At 54.4% G+C, this 21,905-nt stretch overlaps 1 protein-coding gene across 1 annotated transcript in view; it reads right to left on the bottom strand.

Annotated features, from left to right (window-relative positions):
• VSTM2L (V-set and transmembrane domain containing 2 like) overlaps positions 1–20,748 on the bottom strand; it is a 36,076-nt gene extending 15,328 nt beyond the window's left edge. The window contains exon 1 of the mRNA XM_003411709.1: positions 20,628–20,748. Within this exon, the coding sequence (XP_003411757.1) occupies positions 20,628–20,748 (121 nt within the window). The remainder of the gene's footprint in view (positions 1–20,627) is intronic.
• Between the last annotated feature and the right edge of the window lie 1,157 nt (positions 20,749–21,905).

Genomic DNA, 21,905 nt, shown 5'->3' with positions numbered 1-21,905 from the left:
AGATGCTCCACTCCGAGCCCCAGCGGTCCCTCCTGTCCCCACTAGGATCTGGGCAAAAGGAAGAGGGAGCACTGGGCTGGGAGCAGGGGTCCTGGATTGAGCCCCTGCTCTGGACCCCCCCCCGCAAGACAATGAGGGTTTGGGGAGGATCTGGGATTGGCAAGCCCCTCTGTCCAGAAGCTTCTGCGTTTTCTGCTTTACACACCAGGTTTCCATGTGGAGTTTTACTTGAGCAACGGCTTTCTGGGCTAAGAGGAAGTCTGAAACATCCCTGATCCTTGAGGTCAAAGGTTTATAAAAACGTTTCCTGGAGGCTTCCCCGGGTCTCAGAGGGTTGGAAGGGACTGGGCGCTGTGGGTAAACCAAGCCTGTTTAATCAGAATGAATGGCGATTTCATTATCCAATACTTGCAGGGTGTGGTGTGAGGTGCATTTACACACAGCCCACCTGAGAGGTAGGGCTGTCTAAAATGGCCCACCCTTCCAGGGCAGGGTGGGGAGACTGGGTTTATTCTGAGTGCAAGGGCTGGGCAGGCACCCATGGGCGGGGGGGGGGGCCTGTTGCCTTATAGTGGGCTCCGAATCATAGCGACACGGTAGAATTGCCCCAAAGGGTTTTCAAGGAGCGCCTGGTGGTTTCGAACGGCTAACCTTTCGGTTAGCAGCCAGACTCTTAACCACTACGCCACCGAGGTTTCCTGGGCAGGCACAGAGGAGGAATTTCACCGGCAGTCAGGGAAGGCTTCCCAGAGGAGGTGTTCCACCTGCCTCAGCCCAGCTTGGGGCAGGCAGTCCTGAAGTGTAACCTCCTTATCCATCTTCCCTGGAGGGATGAAGAGAGAATCTGGCTTCCAAGGTCACTTGGGAGCCAGAGGAGTTAGTCGCCAGTGTGACTACCAGCTCCCCTTCCCCACAGCCAGGCCCCAGCTCCAGGGTCTCTCTGATCCCCTCAGGCCCTGTCAGGAGTGGATTGAGGGAGGCCCTCTCAGAAGCCCATTGGCTCCAACCTTGGTGGTGAATCGGACAGCCTGTCCAGAGGACAAGAGGGGTATCTGAGGCTCTGGGCATTTGATGGTGAATCTTAGTCTCCTTGTAGTTCACATTCAGAGATCTGAAGACCTGCCCCAGGCCCTGCCCCAAGGAGCCCCCAGAGGGAAAAGCTGGAGTATGCCAGCAAGCACCAGAGGCACTGGACTGGGAGCCAGGAATGGAGGACTGAGCCTCTTTCTGCCAAATGACTTGCTATGTGATCTTGAGAGAATCTCTCCCCTTCTCTGAGCCTCAGTTTGCTCTTCTGTATAATGGGGGTTAATCCTGAAGGTCCTTGAGGGCCCCATCAGACAATCTGAAGGAGAAAGTGATTAATGTCACAAGGGCAGTGCCCTGAGGATTGGGAAGGGGAGGGGTCCCTTCCACTGGCAGAGGAGGGGAATCTGGGAAGGCTTCAGAGAGGACGTGTCATGTAAGCCAGGCCTTGAAGAATGGTTGGACACTGACAGGCAGAGGCAAGGAGAGAAGGCATGTCAGGTGGCAGGGAAGACTGTGGGCAAAGGCAGGAGGAACGAAATCTGTAGAGCCTCATTAAAAAAAAAATCACTCCATTTATTGAGCATCTGTGCGTGCCTAGCGCTCTGCAGACGTTGTCTCTAATGCTCTCTAACCCGTTTGACAAACGAGGGAAATGAGACTCAGAAAGGCAACGTGATTTGCCTAAGATTTACACAGACCAGATCTTGAGTCCAGGTCTGACAGCAGTTGTGACCAAGACCCAGGGGTCTATCAGGCCTCCTTAGAATCTGGTCTATCAGTCTGCAGGCTCCACACTTCTGCATCCCACTTGCACACCTCCAGAGACGGGGAGCTCAGTTCTTCCCACCCCACTAAAGATGGGCAGCTCTAATTGGCAAGAGGTTCTTCCTCCCTCTACTAACTGTGACTGAGAATGCTGCATCAGCATCAGAAACTGGAAGGTGATCCACACATATTCTAATGATGATGATAAAAATATAACAATAATCTCTAAGAAAAACAGAGTGCTTGCAATGTGCCAGGCACTGTGCCAAGCACTTGACATACATTTTCTTATGCACTCACCACAATGCTATGGGTTAGGTGTGATCATTTGTATCTCATTTTTCAGATAGGAAAGTTGAGGCTCAGAGAGGTTAATGACTTGCCCAAGCCACACAGCAAGTAGTTAAAATTGAAGCCAGTTCTAGAGGACTCTAGAGTGAGAGTCCATAACTTCTAAACTGTCCTCCTGCAGCCCTTCTTCCTGGTTCCCCACTCCCACCTCTCTCCCTTCAGCCAATCAGACCCCCAATCTCCACGTTAGCATCACTGCTGAGCTTGGGACATAAAATTCATCTCTCCTCTTTGACTTTCTCCCGCCCCTGAGCCGTCCCTCCCACTCAGGTAACTCCTCACAGCCAGTCCCTGGAGAGGCTGGTACAATTATAGATTTTGAGAAAGATGCAATTGTGTTCTCCAGCCCCAGGGCCAGAGCAGGGGTGGGCTCGCTGGGAAGACAATTAAAACCGGCGTCCACAAATTAGGATTCTGCAGGAGAAGGAGAAAAGGGCTTGACTGAATGCTGCATCTTCTTCCTTTCCGCTTTTAATTGAGGGAGCAATGTATTAATTAACCCCAGGGCTGGTGCTCAGTGCATCCTCGCAGGAAACAGCCCTTTTGCCCTGGCCTGAGTCCCTGGGTTTGGCTTTTAGGAAAGACAAGGGTTGACCTGGAAGACCTTGCCCACCCTTCAAAACCAGAGGCCTGACTTCCTAACCTTCCTGAGCCTGGTTCAGCACAAACAGTTTTTGCCTTCAGGTCTGAGTTCAAATCCTGTTTCCCCTACTCTCTAGCTGTATGACCTGGGCAAGTCTCTCACCTCTCTAAGGCTCAGTTTCTTTATCTGAGAAAGGGGGAGAATGAGTGGACCAAGAAGAGGATTAAACAAGGCAACACATGCCTCATGCCTGGCACACAGTCGATGCTCAATAAATGCTACCCTCTTTTCTCACTGTCTAGGTAAAAAAAATTTGTCATCTCAGAAAGATTTTTAGAGATTCTTCTTAGTAGATTGCCAGGTATGCACAGCATTTTTATTTCACTCACCCCTGGGCCCTGTGACCTCTCATCCATCAGTCCTGTACTCCTCAATGGGTCAGCCCTGCCCGGCCCAGCCAGCCCCACAGCCACTGAAGCCCAGCGGGCCTAGAGGCTAGTCCATCAAAGGCAGCCCCAGGCCAACGCCCAGCTCCCTCCAGCTCCAAGCTCAGATTCTCCATCCTGGATCCTCCAGTCTCAAATCTTCTTTTCTCCCTTGGCACAGCGCTCCCTTCCTTCCAATCTTCGGCTCTCTGATTTGAGGCTTCCTCCTCCAGGAAGCCAGCAGGGACTGATCCCCAGTTGGTCCCCAGCTTCCAGGTGGAGATCAAGGCTCCTTTGGGAAATGCTGGAAGGGGCAGCTCCTAGTCCGGAGCACCAAGGCAGAGCCAGAGCTACAGAGAGGCCAGGAGGGAGGCGGGTTGTAGAGCAGAGCACCTAGGGGCTCCAGGACACTCCCATGCTTAGGAGTGCCAGCTGGGAAACTGCCAGGCCTCGGAGTTAAGTTCAGGCTCCCAGGCTGGGCATCCAAAGCCTGCAGGCTCTGGCCCTGCCCCTCCTCGCCATTTACATGTGTCCCCCCCCCGGGGCACAGCCTACTGGTTCCTAGAATCCCAGCTTACAGAGGGCCCTCTGCCTAGAGGCACCCTCCCTAGGTTGGAAGCCCTCCTTGGTACCCTCAATGGTCTCTGAGTCTTTCTCTCACTGCCCCACAGGACTGTGTTAGATGACAGACACTGGGGCATCTATGTCTCCCCCCAGCTTGGGAGCTCCCCCGGGGCAGGGTCTCTGCATCACCCCACATGCAGCAGCATACAGGAGGCTCTTAGGCAGGTGCTGAATGAATGAAGTGAGAAAAGAAGGTTGGACAAATCCAGAGGACTTAACTTAGAAACTGTAAGGAAAAAAACAAGAGGCAGAGTGATCATTCATTCATTCATCCACTCATTCATCCACTCCACATTTATTGAGCAGGGATGGGGACACACATACGGACAATATGGACAGAGGCAACCAGGGAGGTGCTGAGTTAGGTGTCAGCAGGTCAGCTCCCTCCCCACCGCCTCCTTCTGGCCCTCACACCCACCGACCACCTGAGCCCAGCCTGCACACATGAACCCGCTAGGATGACAGCCAGCCAGACTGATGGGCAGGCTGGAGGCTCCCCTGAGATGGCCCATAAAGTCACCTTGCGAAATGCAACCAAGAATGAAACAGGTGATAAATAAAGACCGAAGGTGTGGGGGCTCCTTCACCAGCAGCCCCCTCCCCTGGTGACCATGGACCAGCCCCAGCAGCCTGCAGGGTCACCTTTCTGATCAGAGGCGCACGACTTGCCAGGAACTTGATGTGCCTATTCTCCCAAAACCCTCAGAGTGACCCTGTGGGGCTTGGGTCATTGTCACTCTGTTATGGACGGGGAAATCGAGGCTCAGAGATGTGTGCTACAAGGCCACTCAGCAAGCTGGGGCAGGAGCAGGAATTCAAACCTAGGCTTTGGGATTCCATGGTCCAAGCTTTTCCCCTATTCTTTGCTGCCACCATTGCCGCAGTGATGAAGACAGAATGTAAGGGGTGTCCATGGCCCTGCAGCCCCCCCACCACACCCATCCACATTGAAAAACCAAAGCTCAGAGAACCTGGGGGCCATCAGGGCCAGTCCCCTGCCTCAGGGTCAAAGGAAGGTGCTGTACACAGGACCTCACCACATCCTCCCAAGGACTTGATGGGGGGGTGCTGTTCTCACCCCCATCTCACAGAGGGGGTACCAGGCTCAGAGAGGTGCATGCCTGAGGTCACACAGTGGGATGGGCGAAGTCAGAATTCAACCCCAGGACTGACTGCAAAATTTCCCAACCAAAGCCCAAGGCCTCTCTAAGGGTCCCTCCCCTTTCAGCTCTAGATTCTATGAGGGCTGTTTCCAGAAAGCCCGCTCTGCCCAGCTCAGCTGGATGCTGGGCCCAGGGGTGTGTGGTACAGGCGGAGGCCTACTGGCTGGCCCCTCACCTCCAGGGAAGGGGCTACAGAGGAGTGTTTAATGAGGCCCCAGCTCGTCTACCTGTAAATCTCATCTGGTTCTGAAATCAGGGGATATAAAGCCTCCATAAGGGGAAAATTCAGATAAAGGGAATGGAAAAGGCCCACGGGGCCGAGAGGACTGGCTGCGTGGAGAGAGCTGGGCAGTTGACGGCTGGGGAGCCTTGTCCTCCTGGGGGAGGTGCTACCCAGGGGAGGCACCCAAGGGTTCTCTTTGTTTCCCCCTGGGCAGCCTCTGGCCCTGGCAGGCCACCTACAGCAAGAGGGATTGAGGTGTGAGTCCATGAGGACTGTTACTTCTTGGAATGAGCCAGCAAAAGTGAAAAGCTTTCCCACTCTCAGGAAGGAAGACATTTTGTAAAAAGCTTGAGGAATTGCAGGGTGGCTTGCTGGGAAGATGGGCGCCTGGGTCTGCAGTAGGAGCTCACTCACGTCCTCACCACCAGAAGGAATGAAAGAGATCAACCTTGAAGGAACCCCCACCCTGAGCCAGGCCCTGTGCTGGTATTCCCAAGATGCCTCGGACCAGCTCCTGGCCCTTAAGTCCAGAGGAGGGATAGACACACAGATCAGTGACTGTTGTACAGACATCTAGGACCGAGCCTGGATCGCCATGTACAGTTGTTCGGGGCGTGCAATATTCACATGGTCGTAGTGCCCCCCAGACTTGTGCAGGGCACAGCTGTATGTGAGGCTCTGGACAGAGGTGTGAACGTCACAGTCGTATGCAGAGGCTCTGGGCAGAGGTGTGAACCGCACAGCCGTATGCAGAGGCTCTGGACAGAGGTGTGAACCGCACAGCCGTATGCAGAGGCTCTGGGCAGAGGTGTGAACCGCACAGCCGTATGCAGAGGCTCTGGGCAGAGGTGTGAACCGCACAGCCGTATGCAGAGGCTCTGGGCAGAGGTGTGAACCACACAGCTGTATGCAGAGGCTGTGGACAGAGGAATGAGTGCTAGAAGCCTCTGAGGAAAAGCAGGCCCACGTCTGCCTAGAGAGTCAGGGAGGGCTTCTAGGAGGAGGGGACAAGCTTGGACTTGAAGGCTGAGCAGGAGTTTGCACAGTCAGGGGGACTCAGTGCAGGATGGGGCATCCCAGAGAGAGGATTTCCCAAGTCCAACCTTTTGGGGACCACCTTTGCCATTTCTGCAGAATCCCCATACCACCTGCACTATTATTTACTTAATATTTATTTTTAAAGCATCTTTCCCTTTTTACTTAAATAAATTCAGCTTAAAAAGGAGACTTTTATTACAGTCATAAACGGAAAATCAGCATCACTTGTCATAAATAGAGGGTAACTGTAAAAATAAACACTATGAAAACCAAACAGTGTTTGTAAATTCTAACCAGGGAAGGTTGCCTGCTGAGGACTCTGAGCCTCAATCTCCATTTTTCTCTTGTCAACCAAGGAGCCTGGAGAGAGTTGGGGGTTAAATTCAGAGCAGCACCAAGCTGAGACTTTCTTCTTGACCAGAAGGGGCTGGGGTTCGAGTCTTCCTGAAGTATGGGCACCAGTGGGCAGCCATCTCCACCACCGTCACCAGAGCACATCAGCTGGCTTCCCATGACCATTACCACAATCCCACAATTCATCTTCTAGTCCCCACCTCCAAGAATTTGCTCCTGCTGGGCCTTCTACTTGGAAGCCTTCCCTGGCACTCACCTATCAGAAGCCTCTTAATTCTCCAGTTCAGCTCACAGGGCAGCATCCTGTCTGATTCTCCTTAAGGTTCCCCATGCTTTGCTCATGGGGGAGGTATTGAGTCAATTCCAACTCATGGCGAGCCCGAGAGTGTTGGAGCAGAACTGTGCTCCAGAGGGTTTTCAGTGGGTGATTTTCTGGAAACAGATCGCCAGGCCTTTCTTCCGAGGCACCTCTTGGTTGACTTGAACCCCCAAACTTTTGGCTAGCAGCCAAGCGCATTAAGCATTTGCGCCACCTAGGGACTCCATGGGAGACTCCACTTAAGGACCCAGGAGGCTCAATTTGCCCACCTGTGGAATGAACAAAGACATGAACAGAGGACTCCCTTCTGGTCTATGCTGCTCGAACCAGGGAAATAGCTTCCTGAGGCATCAGTTTCACTCCCCCCCGCAAAAATGGGGAGAGAATATTATTTTTGTATTAAAACAAAACATGAATATATTACAGAGTAGAATACAAAATTCATGAATTTTGAGTAAATGGGAAACATCAAAGAAATGGTGCCCCTGGTTGGGAGCTGTTTTCTTCCCTTGGTGGAGGGAACACCCCGGTCGAGGGCCCCCCATCTGATCCCATCCCAGGCCTCACTCATCTCTGCAGCCTCAAGGTTCTTCTAACCTGGGTTCTGCATGTAGCCAGTGCTGATCCCTTGGCTTAAGGAGGAGGCGGCCAGGAGAGAGGAGAGGGGCTGGGGAGCAGAGGGATGAGGCGAGGCACCTAAGACCACAGGTCCAGGATTTACAGGTTCACAGGGAAGTCCTGGTGGTGTGGTGGTTAAGCTCCCGGTTGCTAATCAAACCCACCAGCTGCTCTGTAGGAGAAAGATGTGGTGGTCTGCTTCTGTAAAGATTACAGCCTTGGAAGCCCAGTGGGGCAGTTCTGCTCTGTCCTACAGGGTCACTATAGTCGGGATCACCTCAATGGCAATGGGCGATGGATGGAAGTCGAGGCTCACCCTGACTTCCCGTGTGGCTTTGTCTAAGTTACTTCACTTCTCTGAGCTTCAGTTCCCACATGTGTCATTGCGTAAGGCTTATTTGAGCGTTAAATGAACGAATGCATGTGAAGAGCCTGTTTCAGTGTGCAAGACACAGCAGGGCCTCCACACCTGCTGTTACCTGGTGGTACCCACTCGCTCCCAAGTTTTAGACACACACAAGCACATTCGCCCAGGAGGGGGCCCCCTGCCAGCTCTGACTAGGCGGGCACTCCCATGCCCAGTAAAAGTTAAATAGCTGACCTTTTTGAGCACTTGCTATGTGCTAAGTGCCTGGTGACTCTGTGCCTGGGTTTCCTCATCTGTAAAATGGGGATAATAATAGTAACTCCCCCTGTAGGGCTATTGTAAGGATTAAATGTGCTAGCACGTATAACGGACTGCTTGGCCCAAAGCATGTGCTGTAGAGGTGTTTCTTTGCTAGAACAGAAATATCTCACCTCATCCCCAAAACAGCCTGGGAAGTGGCCACTACCATTTTCCTCTTCTTACAGATGAGGAAAGGGCCCAGAGAGGGTGGGCAACTTGCCCAGGCGCCCTGCCAGGCAGCTCTGATACAGATACAGCCGGGTGGGCAGTGCCGGTGCCTGCGGCTGGGGCAGAGTGCGTCCCAAGGCCTGCGGCACATATTGAAGGAGACAGCAGTGAAATTACAAATCTGGTGAGATTTAAGGAGAGTGAAAATATTCTGGCACTTGCAGGATTGTGAGAGTTGAACAGGTTTCCCCAGTGAAATTCCCGCCTCGTCTTCCCACACGTCTGGGCTACAGGGAGGGAGAGCCAAGTGTGGGAATGTGCAGGAGCCAGGGGTGGGGGCAGGGGCGGGGCCATGGGCGGGGCCAGGAGCAGGCAGGGACCAGGGCCAGGGAGACACCGATGGGGAGAAGGCAGAGCAGGCATGCTGGTGTGTGTGCAACGTGATTTCTTTTCATCCTCAGCCTCAGCCTGTGCCGAGCCCACTGCACCAATGGCTACAAAGAGGTTGAGTGGGGGCCAGGATTTGAACCTAGACTTGTCTAACCCCAAAGCCCAAGCACATGCCCCTCCCTGCTTCCATTCACAAGGTAGTGCATGGAAGAAGCAAAGGGAAGCTGCGCCAGCCAGAGATGAGTGGTTGCCCTGGAACCCCAAAAAGGAGCAGTCCCAGAATAGTAAAGAAGAAGAAAGGAGATATGCAGGGGGGTGGAGGGAAGAGGCAGGGGTGGAGCCAGGGAGGGCCAGGGACTTGGAGGAGAACAGACCACAGAGGAGAGGCAGAGATGAGGGGACCTGAAAGACGTGAGCAGAGACAAACAGGAAGGGAGACACAGAGGGAGACATGGGCGATGCTCAGGGGCAGAGCTTCTGAAGGTGCCCAGTGGCCCCACCCCTCCCAGGCCCTGGCCTGAGCCAAGCCTGGCCACCTTCATGGGACCTAGCGACCTCGCCTGACTCCAGCCCCTGCCACCCTACCAAATCGTGTTGGGAAAATCCAAGTTTGCAGCAGTAAATATATAGCTTCTGGAGTCATCCTGATCTGGATTTGAACCTCCAACTGCACTTACTCATGGTGGGCCCTTGGGCAAATCTCTGAGCCTCGGTTTCCTCATCTGTAAAATGGGTATTGGGAGGACTCGGTGGGATCATATGTCTGGCACACAGTGGTCTCCATGGAGCATTATTAAGATAATGACGATGAAGCTGTGATTCATGGCTCCTTTCACAAGGTGGTCTTGCTCTAGCCCCTCTCAAAGGCTGCTACCCATCCCTTTTCCCTGCTGAGAAGACTGGCCTGCCCTGGACCTTTAAAATAAGAGGACCATTCCAGAACCAGAGAATCCCTAAACTGAAGAGGTTCTGCCCCACCCCAGGGTCTTTGTGCATGCTGTTCCCACTGCCTGGGGCAGGATTTCACCTGCCTAAAGCCACGGGGCCAGAGCAGCAGAGACAAGACTGGGACTCAGGGCTCCCAGGGCCCACTGGAGTTCAGAGACCTGCTGGGTTTTCTGTGGGGCATAAGGAGGCCAGCCAGTGAATCTCAGTTCCCTTCCTGGACCCTGCCCCAGAGCTTCCTGGCAGCCAGCCCCTCCCCGCCGCCAGGACACCATTAGTGCAGCTTTGTTTTGAGTGCTATTTCCACTACCATGCGCTCTGGCCGCCCGGCCTCCATTAGGGACCCTTTCCCGGCCGATGACAGGCAGCAAACAGCTCCCCAGCGAGCCAGCTGTAATTGCTGCTGCCTCCATGGCCGGAAATGATTTTTTTTAAAACCTCACAAAGCAAAACAGACACCCTGCCGTCTGCTCTCCCGCCTTCTCCCGCCTCAGCCGGGAACCAGGCCTGAGGGTTCTGGGAAGGGGGAATGCAACCAGGACTCCAAACCCCAAGGGTCACCCTGAAAATGCCAGGGCTGGAGGAAGACAGTTTGGGTTCTGCTCCCTTGCTCTGAGGCAGGTGTGAGGCCCTAGGCTCGCTATGCCACTCCAAGTAAACCTGTTACCTCCTCTGCAAGATGGGCATATTGATGGGGGCCCAGGGTGCCTCTGGGATGACTGTCACAAGGCTCTGCCAGGAGATCATGGGCCTCTCCAGGGAGGGATGTGAGCGAGAAGGAGCATCCAGGAGGTAGGAAGAATGCGCCAGGTGGTCCAGGCGGAAGGAATAGCTTGGAAAAGGTCCGGAGGAAGGAAGGAGCTTGGTGTGGTCAGGACTGGAAGGGAGGTCAGGGGAGCAAGAAAGGGAGAGAGAGGAAAGAGATGAGGCCAGACAGGTTGGCGGGGGGCGGAGCAGGCAGGGCTTTGTCGTCTGGGGCTAGGCCCTGGGATACTACTAGATATGCCCACACAAGCACACAGATGCATGCGCACATACACGCATGCCCAAGTCCCATCTCTTTTTGAGCCCACCTTTCCACCATCCCCTGGACACCGTGGCAAGCCCCAGCATCCCATAAGTCACAAATCCAGCGAGGCTGAAATCAAACTCAGCACCTTCCTTGCAACCCAGCTTCTCCTATTCCGTTAGCAGCCCCTCCCGCCTCCCCCCTTCTCCTTCCCACGGCCATACCACCCAAACGCCAGCCTGACCACCTGCCTTCCTCTCTCAGAAACCTTCCAGGCTTCTCACTGCCCGGGGATTGAAACCAAACTCTGCAGCCCATCTCTGGAGGCTCCAGCTGCAACCTGCTTTTCCAGATATGCACGCTTGACTCCCAAATGAAGCCCCCTGCCAAGCCCAGGCAGCCAGGCGAGGCTCCGCTACTAGCCTCTGGAGACCCCCTCTCAGCTCTGGCGAATCCTGCTTCTCCCTGGAAGTCTTCCCTGACTTCACCAGACACAGCGGCCACCTCACTGGGACCCTCCATAGACCTCCCTCTGGACGTTTGCCTGTCTCTGGGGCTCCTGTCTTGGTTTTACTGTTCTCCTTCACCTCCCGCCTTGCAACTTCCCCCCCGCCCCCTGGAGATGTTCACAAGGACTTGACAGGAAAAGTGAGAAAAGGTTTGTTGGGGGGCAGGGGCTGATGAAGTGAAGGCTGGGCCCCCTGGGGACCAGAGACAGGCTTGGGGGCCTCAAGGAACCTCTGAAGCTGTGGGCAAAACCATGTGGCATTTTTCTGAGGAAATAATCCACGGTATTCATCAGATTCTTGAAGAGGGTTATGACCTCCTTAAAAACTAGAAACCAGTAGTTTAGACAAGGAATCCCTGGATTGTGCAATGGTTAACACGTTCAGCTGCTAACCAAAAGCTTGGCAGTTTGATTCCACTCAGAGGCACGCTGGAAGAAAAGCCTGGCCATCTATTTCTAAAAAATCAGCCCGTGAAAACCCAGTGGTGCACAGTTCTACTCTGACACACATGAGGTCGTCACGAGTCAGGGTCAACTCAGCAGCAACTCGTTGGATTTTTTTTTTTTTTTTTTTTGTCTAGACAAGCTTCAGTGGCCCTTCCAGCTTTACCACCGGGCCATTCATTCATTCACTCACTTTATTCATTCAACTGACATTTATTGAGTGCCTGCTCTATGTGAGTGTCACTATGATATACAGGATATATATGTGTGTGATCTTAAGAGCTGTCATCTGAGAGGTGTGTGTGTGTGTGTGTGTGTGTACGCTCTAGAAAGAAAGGGAGGAGCAAGGTGGGGGAGAGAAAAGGAGATGGGTACAGCAGACACAGAGAAAGGGGCAAAGAGAGAGACACAGAGAGAGACTGAAAGGCAGAGACAGCAAAAGAAAAAGAGAAAAAAGAAAAGAAAAATATTTTGAGAGAGAGACCCAGAGACTCAGGCAGGGCTACAGACAAGAGACACACAAATCCAAGGAGAGAAAGATCCAGGGGCGGGGGGGCGGGGGGCCGGGGAGGTGGGCAGGCAAAGCACTGTACACAGATGGGCATTGCGGGCCCCTAATTGATAGCTCAGAGAAAGGCCCCTCCCAGCTCCGCTCCAGCTCTAACCTCACAGCTGTTCCCGCTGCCTCTCTGTCTCACCCCTAAGGCACCAGCTTGGAGGGGGCTGAGGGGGCTCCTACAGAAGGGAAGGTTACAGGGCAGAGTGCATCACCATGGCTCCTTAGGCGAGAAGCTAAAGGACCCCCCAGGCTCCCTCCCATCTGGCTGCAGCCCCTCAAACCACAATTGCCCATCTGAACACAGTCACTCCAGATACACTCTCAGAGCGAAACACCACTCCCCCTGCTAGAAAACCCAGGTAGGTACACACGGGGTCACGCACACCCCCCAGCTCCCACGTTCCCTCTGACTGCACCCTTAGATCCAGGAGCCTAGGCTCTTAGACCAATGCTTCTTCAGCCAGACCCGGGCATTCTCACGCATTATGGCATCACTAACCCCCATGAGAACGCTGATGAAGCCAGGACGCCGCTTCCCGGAACAACGTACCTTCCCACATACCACCCAGTTTGGCAGCCAGAAGCTAGACAGACCAGCGGGCTAAGAACTGCAGCTCTGTAGCCCCGCAGCTGGACTCAAGCCTGGCTTTGCCATCCAACATCGCCTCCCTAAGCCTCAGTGTCCCCTTTTGTAAAGTGGGAGTGGCAGTAGCGCCCTCTGCAGCGGGCCTGTGAAGATGGAACGTGAGGAAGCAGGGAAGTGATGGGAACAGAGAACAGGGGTCAAGGAACGCTGGCTGGGGCTTTGGGCCACAGACTCCTGCAGGCCACCGGGAGTTACGCACCAAGTGCTGCATGGATTTCACAGTTCCACCAGCTTACTGCCGATTGCAGGACAAAGGAGAGGATTTGGGAAAAGAGAGACAGAAAAATTCTCAAGGCTAACCCGTCATGGTTCAGATGGGAAAACTGAGGCCCAGAGAGGGGTAGGGACCGGTCAAGTCACCCAGCAAGGCAGAGGCAGAGGGAGCCACTAAAGGCCCCACCCCATCACATCTCCTGTGTGAGGCAGGCATCCTCTGCTCAGCCCACCTGAGCAGCACCATCTTTTAAGTGTTGTGTGACAGTTCTTTATTAACTGTCCACTGTCTTCTGGCTTCTCTGCCTGCTTCACCCAGTCCTCCAGGCTTTATTCCTTTGGGAAATAAGGCAGGAATTCCTCTGTAACATCCCCAGCTAATACCTGCCAGGTCCAGCTTGCACACCTTCTGTGACAGGGAGCTCACTACCAGATACCGTCACTGCCCCAAGGGTGAATGCCCTTCTCTGAGCTGAACATCATCATGGCTTAATTCCTAACACAATGTCTACTTTTAGACTCATTATGAATTTGGCTGTCTGTCTTTCCCTAGACTGAGAACTTGAAAAGAACAGGAATCTTATCTGTTTTCTTCCCTGATATGTCCCTAGTGGCTAAACCAGCCTAGCATACAGTAGGTGCTCTCTTGATGTTTGTTGGCAGCATCACTCTTATGCCAGGAGTTTGCAGGTGACTGGGAGGGGGCAGCTGTAAGAGTCGGGACTTAACCCTGTGGACAGTGTGCCCCCAAGCCCAATCGTTCCCAAGTGGCAGATACCTACATATGTGCCTGAGTACTGCCCGTACTATTACAACCTTAATGTTTGTCTATAAACTAACTCACTTTTTTTTAAGACCCCCATTAGCCTCATCCTAAGCAATCATATCTGTGCATTCACAGTTTTGATGTGCTGGGTGTATTTTTCCAATCCACATTAAAATAAATGCATAACTATTAAAATGTAAGAGGTTTGTCTGGGTTTTGCCTATAATCATCTCTCGGGTAGGGCCCAATCTTGCTGAGGGCCTGGGGTCCTGAAGAAGAGTTTAAACTGGGGAGGGGGGAGCTGAGTCCCTCTGATGGCTTCAAAGAAGGGGAGGAGGCAGGACTGTGGGCAAGGGGGCCTGGAGGACCAGCGGCCCCCTTGGCCTCCCCATCCCCACCTTCTTCACAGCAGTGGGGACCAGAGGAAAGAGCTGGACCGGCAATGGATCCCAGGGTCACCAGGTAGGGGCAGGGTGGGCTTCCTCCCCCGTTAGCCCACTGCCCTTTTTCTGGATGGAAAAGTCTCTTTGGAAGCTAACAGGTATCTCGGGGCAGAGGAAGGGAGGGGAACACAACTCCTTGGACCCCACTGCCCTCATGGCGCAGCATGTCATATGCACCCCAGGGGCTGGGCCTGGGTCCACTTGCTGCAAGGTGTCATCAGCCTTAGCCACCCCAGGATGTCCTTGGCCGTGGACAGTAATGGTGAGAAGGAGCTCCAATTCTGCAATTTTCCTATGACAAACAAGGGTTTCTTATGAAAGAAAAATTATTTGAATGTTTAAAAATCCATCCAGTGGTTAAAATGGCAAATGTTTTGTTCTATATATTTTGCTACCCCCCCCCCCCACACACAAAAAAATCCATTCGACTTGGAATTAGCCAAAGTTGAAGAATCTGGACCCTCAGACCTCTGCCTTGTCCTCCTTGCCGTCCATTCCTTCGTTCCCTGCCACCTCCCCAGGATGGGCATTGTGGAGGGTGCCAGGACACAAGGGACACCTCTGCCCTGGAGCCCCTGGTCATTACAGTGGGGGTGGTAACAGGGCCAGGATGGGGGCTCCTGTGTGCCCAGCTGGCCCCCAAACTCCCTTCAGGGTTGAAAGACTCTTCCCACGACTAATCAGCAGCTGGTTTGGTCCCCCAAGTCCAACACAATGGCCAAGTAACTGGAGGTGGACTTGCTGCATGCCCCCTTGCCCCTCCTCATCGTGACACCTGTGCCTCACGTGGGCACCATTCATACCAGGCACCTCCTCTTACCACTCACCTTCCTCTAGGGAGGGTGAAAGGACAGAAAAGCAGGATTCTGGCCACGGAAGTTCCCACTTCCACTGCTGTACACCACCCGGGTAGGAAACGTGGCAGTCACCACTCTCCTTTCACCACAGGGCCAAGTCTCCAGCTGTGGGCTTGAGGCCCAGCTCTGCCCTTCCTCCCTGTGTGACCTCAGCCTCTCCTTCCTCTCTCTGGGATTCAAGAGCATTATGGGCACGGGCCCTGGAGATCAAATCCCAGCTCCACCACTTGTTAGGTGTGTGACTTTGGGGGAGTCAGCTAACTTCACTGAACCTCAGTTTCCTCATCTGTACCTTGGGTCAGGAGCAGTGCCCTCCTCTCAGGGTTCTTGTGAGGATAAAATGAGACAGCATTTAAGGATCTGGCACAACACTCAACTTGCTTCCATATATTTTTCTCTTTATTTGTACAGAGTTGGAGGTTGTTGTTAGGTGCTGTCAAGTCAGTTCCAGCTCATAGTGACCCTATGTACAACAGAACAAAACACTGCCCAGTCCTGTGCCATCCTCACAATCACTGCTATATTTGAGCCCATTGTGTAGCCATTGTGTCAGTCCATCTCATTGAGGGTCTTCCTCCTCTTCACTAACCCTCTACTTTACCAAGCATGATGTCTTTCTCCAGGGACAGGTCCCTCCTGATAACATGTCCAAAATACCAAAAAGTCAAGCACTACCCTCCTGGGCAATTTTGAGTAAAAGTCCCCTCATCCATGGGCCTCAGTGTTCCCATCTGCAAGAAGGAGGCTTGAGGAAGCTGACCTAAGGGGCCTCCCTAGCTCAGCCTGAGCCTCATAATTCATTCCAAGCACCCTACCTCTCACCTGGGCGGCAGGTGGGTCAGAAGGGACCAACCACCGGCTCCTCCTGACCTTGCCTGCGTGTTTGCCACAGGTGACTTCGCCACCACCCCTGCTGTCACTGTGGCAATGAGCCGAATTCCGCTAGTCCTGCCGGCCTCCAGGAGCTCACCTTGTTTGGAGAAAAGGCTGTGGGAGCTGCTGATGGGCAAGGTGTCAAAAGCAATTGGTGTGAAGGTCTTGGGGAAAACTGCTTGTGAGGGCCAATTCCCCACAGGAGGCTGGGAAACCCTCAGCCCAAGGCGGAGTGTTTAGGGCGTAATTGATAGAATAATCACCAAGGCCCGAGACAAAGGCAAACACATTTTTAACATTATAACCTTCGGAAGACAGGACTCAATTTTCTCCATCTCCCAGCCACCAAACTAGCCGGCTTATTGATGGTGAGATACCTATGGTTCGGTAAGGGACGTGAGAAAGCCAGAGTCATTTTTCAGTGCACAGACTGTTTGCCAAATGGCCTGGCGGCCTCTGCCCCCTCTCCAGCCTGCATTGCTCCCTCCTGGTAACAAGAACCTCAGGACGGCAAATCACTCAGTGGACGAAGCACCAGGCCAAGCCTGATCTTTGTCTGCATTGGGGTGTATTAATAATTGAAGGCACTGGCCTAGGAGTGTGTGTATGTGTTTATGACGGGGCTGGGTGGGTGGGAGGATGGATGTTCTCTGCAGTGCGAGGCTTCCCTGGGCTCCTTGACGGGTCCACATGCCTACCCCAGCCTGGACCTCCCAAACCAAAAATCAAACCCACTGCCGTCAAGTCAATTCCGACCCATAACAACCGTATAAGACACAGTAGGACTAACTACCCTATAGGGTTTCCAGGGCTGTAATTTTTTTTTTAATCTTTATGGAAGCAGACTGCCACATTTTTTCCCTTGGAGCGGCTGCTGGGTTCAAACCACCAACCTTTCAGTTAGCAGCCTGTACTACCAATTCTCCTCCTGGACCTCCCAGTCCCCTGCAAAACCAAACCAGGTCAGCCACAAGCACCAAATAATTTCCCATTCCGGCATCTTCCATCCGAACGGGTGAATACTTAAGGCAGTGGCTTCTAGACTCCAGGCTACACAAGGATCATCTGGAGAGCTTATTAGAATGCAGATCCCAGGGCCCCATCAACAATCATCGTGATTCAGTAGTCTGGGATGGGGGGACCTGGCATCTGTATTTTAACTAACTTCCTGGGTAATTCCAAGGCAGGGAGTCTGCAGCCCTCACAAAGCCCCCCCCCCCAAAATACCCTCTAGATTCTGCCCTGGACAAGATCTGGAAAGAGCACTGGATAAGGAGTCCAGTCCAGGTGGCTGTTTCTAACTTGTATGTGGCCTCAGGAAGATACCGTCACCTTTCTAAGCCACTGGAAGGAAGCACACTTGGGATAGGGCTGTGCAGAGGAAGAGGCCTTGTCACCGGACTGGGCCAAGCCTTCTTCAAGGCTGCCCTGGAGGAGGCAGGCCCAGAATTGGCAGACACAGCTCCATTCTAGACACGGCTCTCCAGCCCTCTGCTTCAGTGGCCTTGGGCAAGTCATTGGTGCTCTCTGAACCTCAGTTTCTCCTCTGCCCAACACTCGTCTTACATGGATGATGCCAGCCTCTGTGTGTTAACACTGGCAAAGGGCTTGGTAGCACCTAGCACAAAGGAGGGGGTTCATAAATATCAGCTCCCTTTCCACCCATCCCTGCTGCCCTCGTAGCAATGAGCTAACACTTTTTAAGATGGAAAAATCAAAATAGTTGCCATTCATTGAGCACTTCTAGGTACAGACACTGGCCACAGCCAACCCAGCTTCCTTGAGAGGAACGCCCCATTCACTCCTCATTCATTCCTCGTGCCTTTAGAAAGCCCTCTGCAAAGTGGGTTGAGAGGAGGTAGGAGGGAGAACGGAAACAAGGCAGATGTCCTTGCCGACCCATCTGACCGCGGACTCTCCCTGTGACAAGCCCCAGGGCAGGCAGGCGGAAGGCATGAGCCTGGCAGCTGGGCTGGGCTCAGCTCAAGCTGGAGAGGTTAGCAGCCACCAAGCAGTTGAGGCCAGTGGGGCCCTCCCCAGGAACCCCCACCCCAGCCCCCTACCCAGACATAGACACCTCCCCGACCCAGCCACATTTCCTGAATCAGCTGAGGACACACGGAATCCAGGAATAATGAAACGATCAGGCTCCAATCTGCTAAACAGCAATTTCTGGGCTTTTTCAGCACACACAGCTTTTATCAAATTGGTATTCTCCTCCTCAACACAAATGGCTTATTAGACATGACCCACTTATTCGCCACGTCTCACTATCATTAATAACAGTTTCTTTTTGTGATTAAGTGAGTGGCTCCAAACCCTTCCTGTGGTGGCGGGTGCTTGGCCCAGCAGAGGGGCACCCCGTGGGGGCTCCTCAGTGGCCACTACTTGATGACTTTGAAGCTGGCAGGATTAGGGGAAGGCAGCCTGGCCCCTGCAGGCCAGCCTGGCCTCTTCACTTCTTGAGGGAAGAGGGAGCCCCAGAGAGGTGGACTCACTTGGCCAGAGCCACACCAAGGGTTGGTGAGAGAGGCCAGCTTCCCCAGCAGCCAACACTGTCTTGCCTCTGCCCAGCCCCTCCTCTGCGGCTTAGCTGGACCTCTCCAGGGTGTGGAGGGGAAATGACAGCCCTCAGCATGCTGGCAGCAGGGGGCAGGCAGAGACTTGGACTGAAAGAGCAAATCCTGCTTCCCTATGGGGGCCCACTTGGGGCCTCAGGAATGATAGAGTGGCATCCAACTCCCTGGGGTCTGGTGCTCCAGGGATGGGGTGGCTGTGGACCTCAGAGCCCCAGTCATCATTCCTCTGTGGACCACAAACTCAGGGCAGCACTTCCTTGGAAAACTCCTAGTGTAAATCCCAGCAGTGCCAAGGAACTGAGCAAAGCGAGGAGGGGAGGGGAGGGAGGAATTCCCAGTTTCCCTTGAATGGGAGGGAATCTGACAGGGAGATGAATGTCCTGGAAAAAGCACTGTCTTTGCCTGACAGAAACTGGGGCCAGTCCCGGCTCAGCTACCTACTCCCTGTGTGACCTTGGGCAAGTCCAATCACCTCTCTGAGCCTTGGTTTCCTGATCTGAGCATCATTAGAACCCTTCCCTTTTTTCCCACCACTCCAGCCTGGTTGGTAGAAATCGGATGAGGGATACGAAGGGTGCATAAATGACACACAGAGTGGTAACTGTCAAACGTGGCTAAGGCAAAAGGGTACAGGGAGTCGTGGTTCCCCAATATCTGAGACCCTCCAAGAATGGCTTTGGAAGCCCCCCTGGCCCCTGGAGCCATCCCACTTGTGTGTCATGCCCCAGCAGAACCTTCCCTGATCGTCTACCCCCATCCCACCCACCCACACACCCCTCACTCATTCCCATCAGAATACATCACCCAGTTCTCTGCCCTTTGTGCAAGCCTCCCCCCAGCCGTGGGCACACAGTGCCCACCACTGGTGCTGCAGCCTCCCCCACCAGACTGGGAGCCCCCGCAGGGAGGGGATGGATGGAGGAAGGGTCCTCTTCGTTTTCATCTATGCCCAGCCCCCATACTGGAGCCTAGTTCATAGGGGACGGAGGAGCCCCCACACCTGCCAACCTCAGACAATCCAACTCTGCTGCCAACTTGGGCTCCTCGGAGGCTAGAAGGAGCTTCTGACACTCAGGCAGCCAGTGCTGGGGATGCTTGCTGGCTTCCTGGCTCCCAAGGTGGATAGAGTTGAGATTTCCCACATTTTGGTCTTCCAGGGCCAAGGATGAGGATGGTAGGGAAGGTACCCTGTGGAAGGATGGCAGGGGCTTGCTGCCCACCCCCAGAGGCAGACAAAAGCACCTGACATACCTGTCTCTCCCATGTCTGGGGCTAGAAGAGCAATCCCAACTATTCCAGTGTCTTCCAGGGATTCCCACAGCCTTGGTCCCTGAGATGCCACCTCCTAACAGGGAAGGTTTCAGCCTGAGGCTACCAGTTCCCAAGTGGCAGGCCTCTGCCCCCCAAGACCTTTCCTGGTGCCCTAAAGGGCAGGTGTGGAGCGTGAGTGACAAGGGCAGCTGCGGGTTAACTCACAAAGGGAAAGGCAGATGGGCAGCGATGAGTGGGCAAGCAAAGCGTTTTCACAAGTGTGTGCGGGGTGTGTGTGTGTGTGTGTGTGTGTGTGCACGCACGCTCATATCTGCAAGCAGACGGGCAAAAGAGTTGTGGCAGAGAGTGTGTGTCTGTGTGCCAGCTGGCAGGGTGGGAGCCCACCAGCGGTAGAGCCTGTATAGCTGGCATAAGTGTGTTTGTGAGTGACGAGTGTGTCTGAGGTGTCTGGAGATGTGTGAGCGCAGGAGTTAGGAGTGTGAGAAAGCAGTTGAGTGCGGATCTGAATGTCTGTGTCGGTGAATAGCTGTGTGTCCATGGAGGTGTGTGTATTCGCACGACTGTGTGTGTGTGTGGTGGGGCTCCACGAGAGGCGAACGGGAGCGTGCACTGGGTGCCCCTCTTCCCCGCAAGGGTGGCCAGGGACCCGGGGGGGGGTCCACGGTCCCCGCAGGGGGCGCCCTGGGACTCCCACCACTGTCTGCGCGGGTTCGAGCCCGGAGGTGGCCAAGTTGGTGCGGCGCAGACCCGGGTGGGGTTTGATGGGGAAGTCCACGGGGGCGGAGACCGAACTCACCATGGCCGGAGACGTGGTTGTCCCAGGGCGCGTGGCCCGCGGGCCGCGTGGCGCCGCCGAGTTGCAGGAAAAGTGCCAGGTAGTGGAGGGCGCCTAGCGCCACCGCGAGCGGGGCCCCCATGCTGCGCGCTCGGGCCGGGGGCGCCACCGCCTCACATCGGGCTCGGGAGACCGTAGACCCTGCGCCCGCCGCCCCCTGCCCCGTGAGGCCTGGCTGCCTGGCTCTCGCCGCTGACCTTCGCCCGCTGGCCCCGGCACGGCCCCGGCTCCAGCCCCCGCCGGCTCCAGCCCAGCCCCGGCTGCGGGTAGCGAGCGCACGCCCAGCCGGCCGCCTCCGACTGCGGGACTCTTCCCTTCCGCGGAAGGCCACTCAGCTCGGTGCCGAGCCGACGCACCCCTCCCTCCCACTCGCTCCCGCCCGCCCCGCAGAGGCGGCGGCGGAGGGATCTACTGCTTGATTTATCATCAAAGTTTTGCCCAGCCTGGGATTTTTAAAGCGGTACCCGCAACTTTCCCCAGCCCGAGAGCCGGGGTGGGGGCGGGCTGGGGGGAGGAAGCCACCCCAGGGACCTGGTTCTTCCAAAGCACAATACGACTGGCTTCAGAAACAGAAATAATCAGCGAGTTAAAGGGAAAAGCCAATATACCTGCCGCCAGACCCAACGCCCTTACAGGGACTCTTCAACTTTGCTAGCACGGAGGTGCCAGGCCGGGGAGGCAGCAAGGGTGGAGCTGAGGGTGGGGTAGTGAAGGAACCTGGGCTGAGACACAGGAGATCTGGTTAGAGTGCTGTGTGATTCTGTCTGGGTATCTACCTCTGAACCTCAAGGTCTTCATCTGAGAAAAGGGGCTAATAACCTCAGGGGTCGTGGTGAGGATTTAGTGAAATTGTATATTTGTGCACTTAGCATAATGTTGCCCACATGGTAGGAGCTCAATACTTATTGTTTTTGCTGTCCTCTCTCTGGGTCTCAGTTTTGGAATCTGTATAATGGGAGTGAAGCAGGCCCATCGCTGGAGTTCCTTCCATTTTAGAAATGCGGGGTCCTACGCAGTAGATCGAATCGCCCCCTTCTGGACTGTCAGGTTCCTTTCCCCGGACCGATGGGCCTGGACGGAATGTGTGTGTGTGTTAGGGGGAGGGAGAGGAGCATGAAGTCCCTCCCCTTCCCAAGAGCAGGAATCCAACGGGATTCTCAGGTTCCTTCACCTGACCGTTCTCCTGGGCTGTGGGGTCAGACTCTCAGAACAGACACGAGGGCAGGCCTGTGGCCCCAT

This window comes from Loxodonta africana, chromosome 24 (genome assembly GCF_030014295.1).
Source record: "Loxodonta africana isolate mLoxAfr1 chromosome 24, mLoxAfr1.hap2, whole genome shotgun sequence".
Taxonomy (NCBI): Eukaryota; Metazoa; Chordata; class Mammalia; order Proboscidea; family Elephantidae; genus Loxodonta; species Loxodonta africana.
The sequence above is the reverse complement of the archived record's forward strand: the minus strand, read 5'-3'. Positions and strand labels throughout refer to the sequence as shown.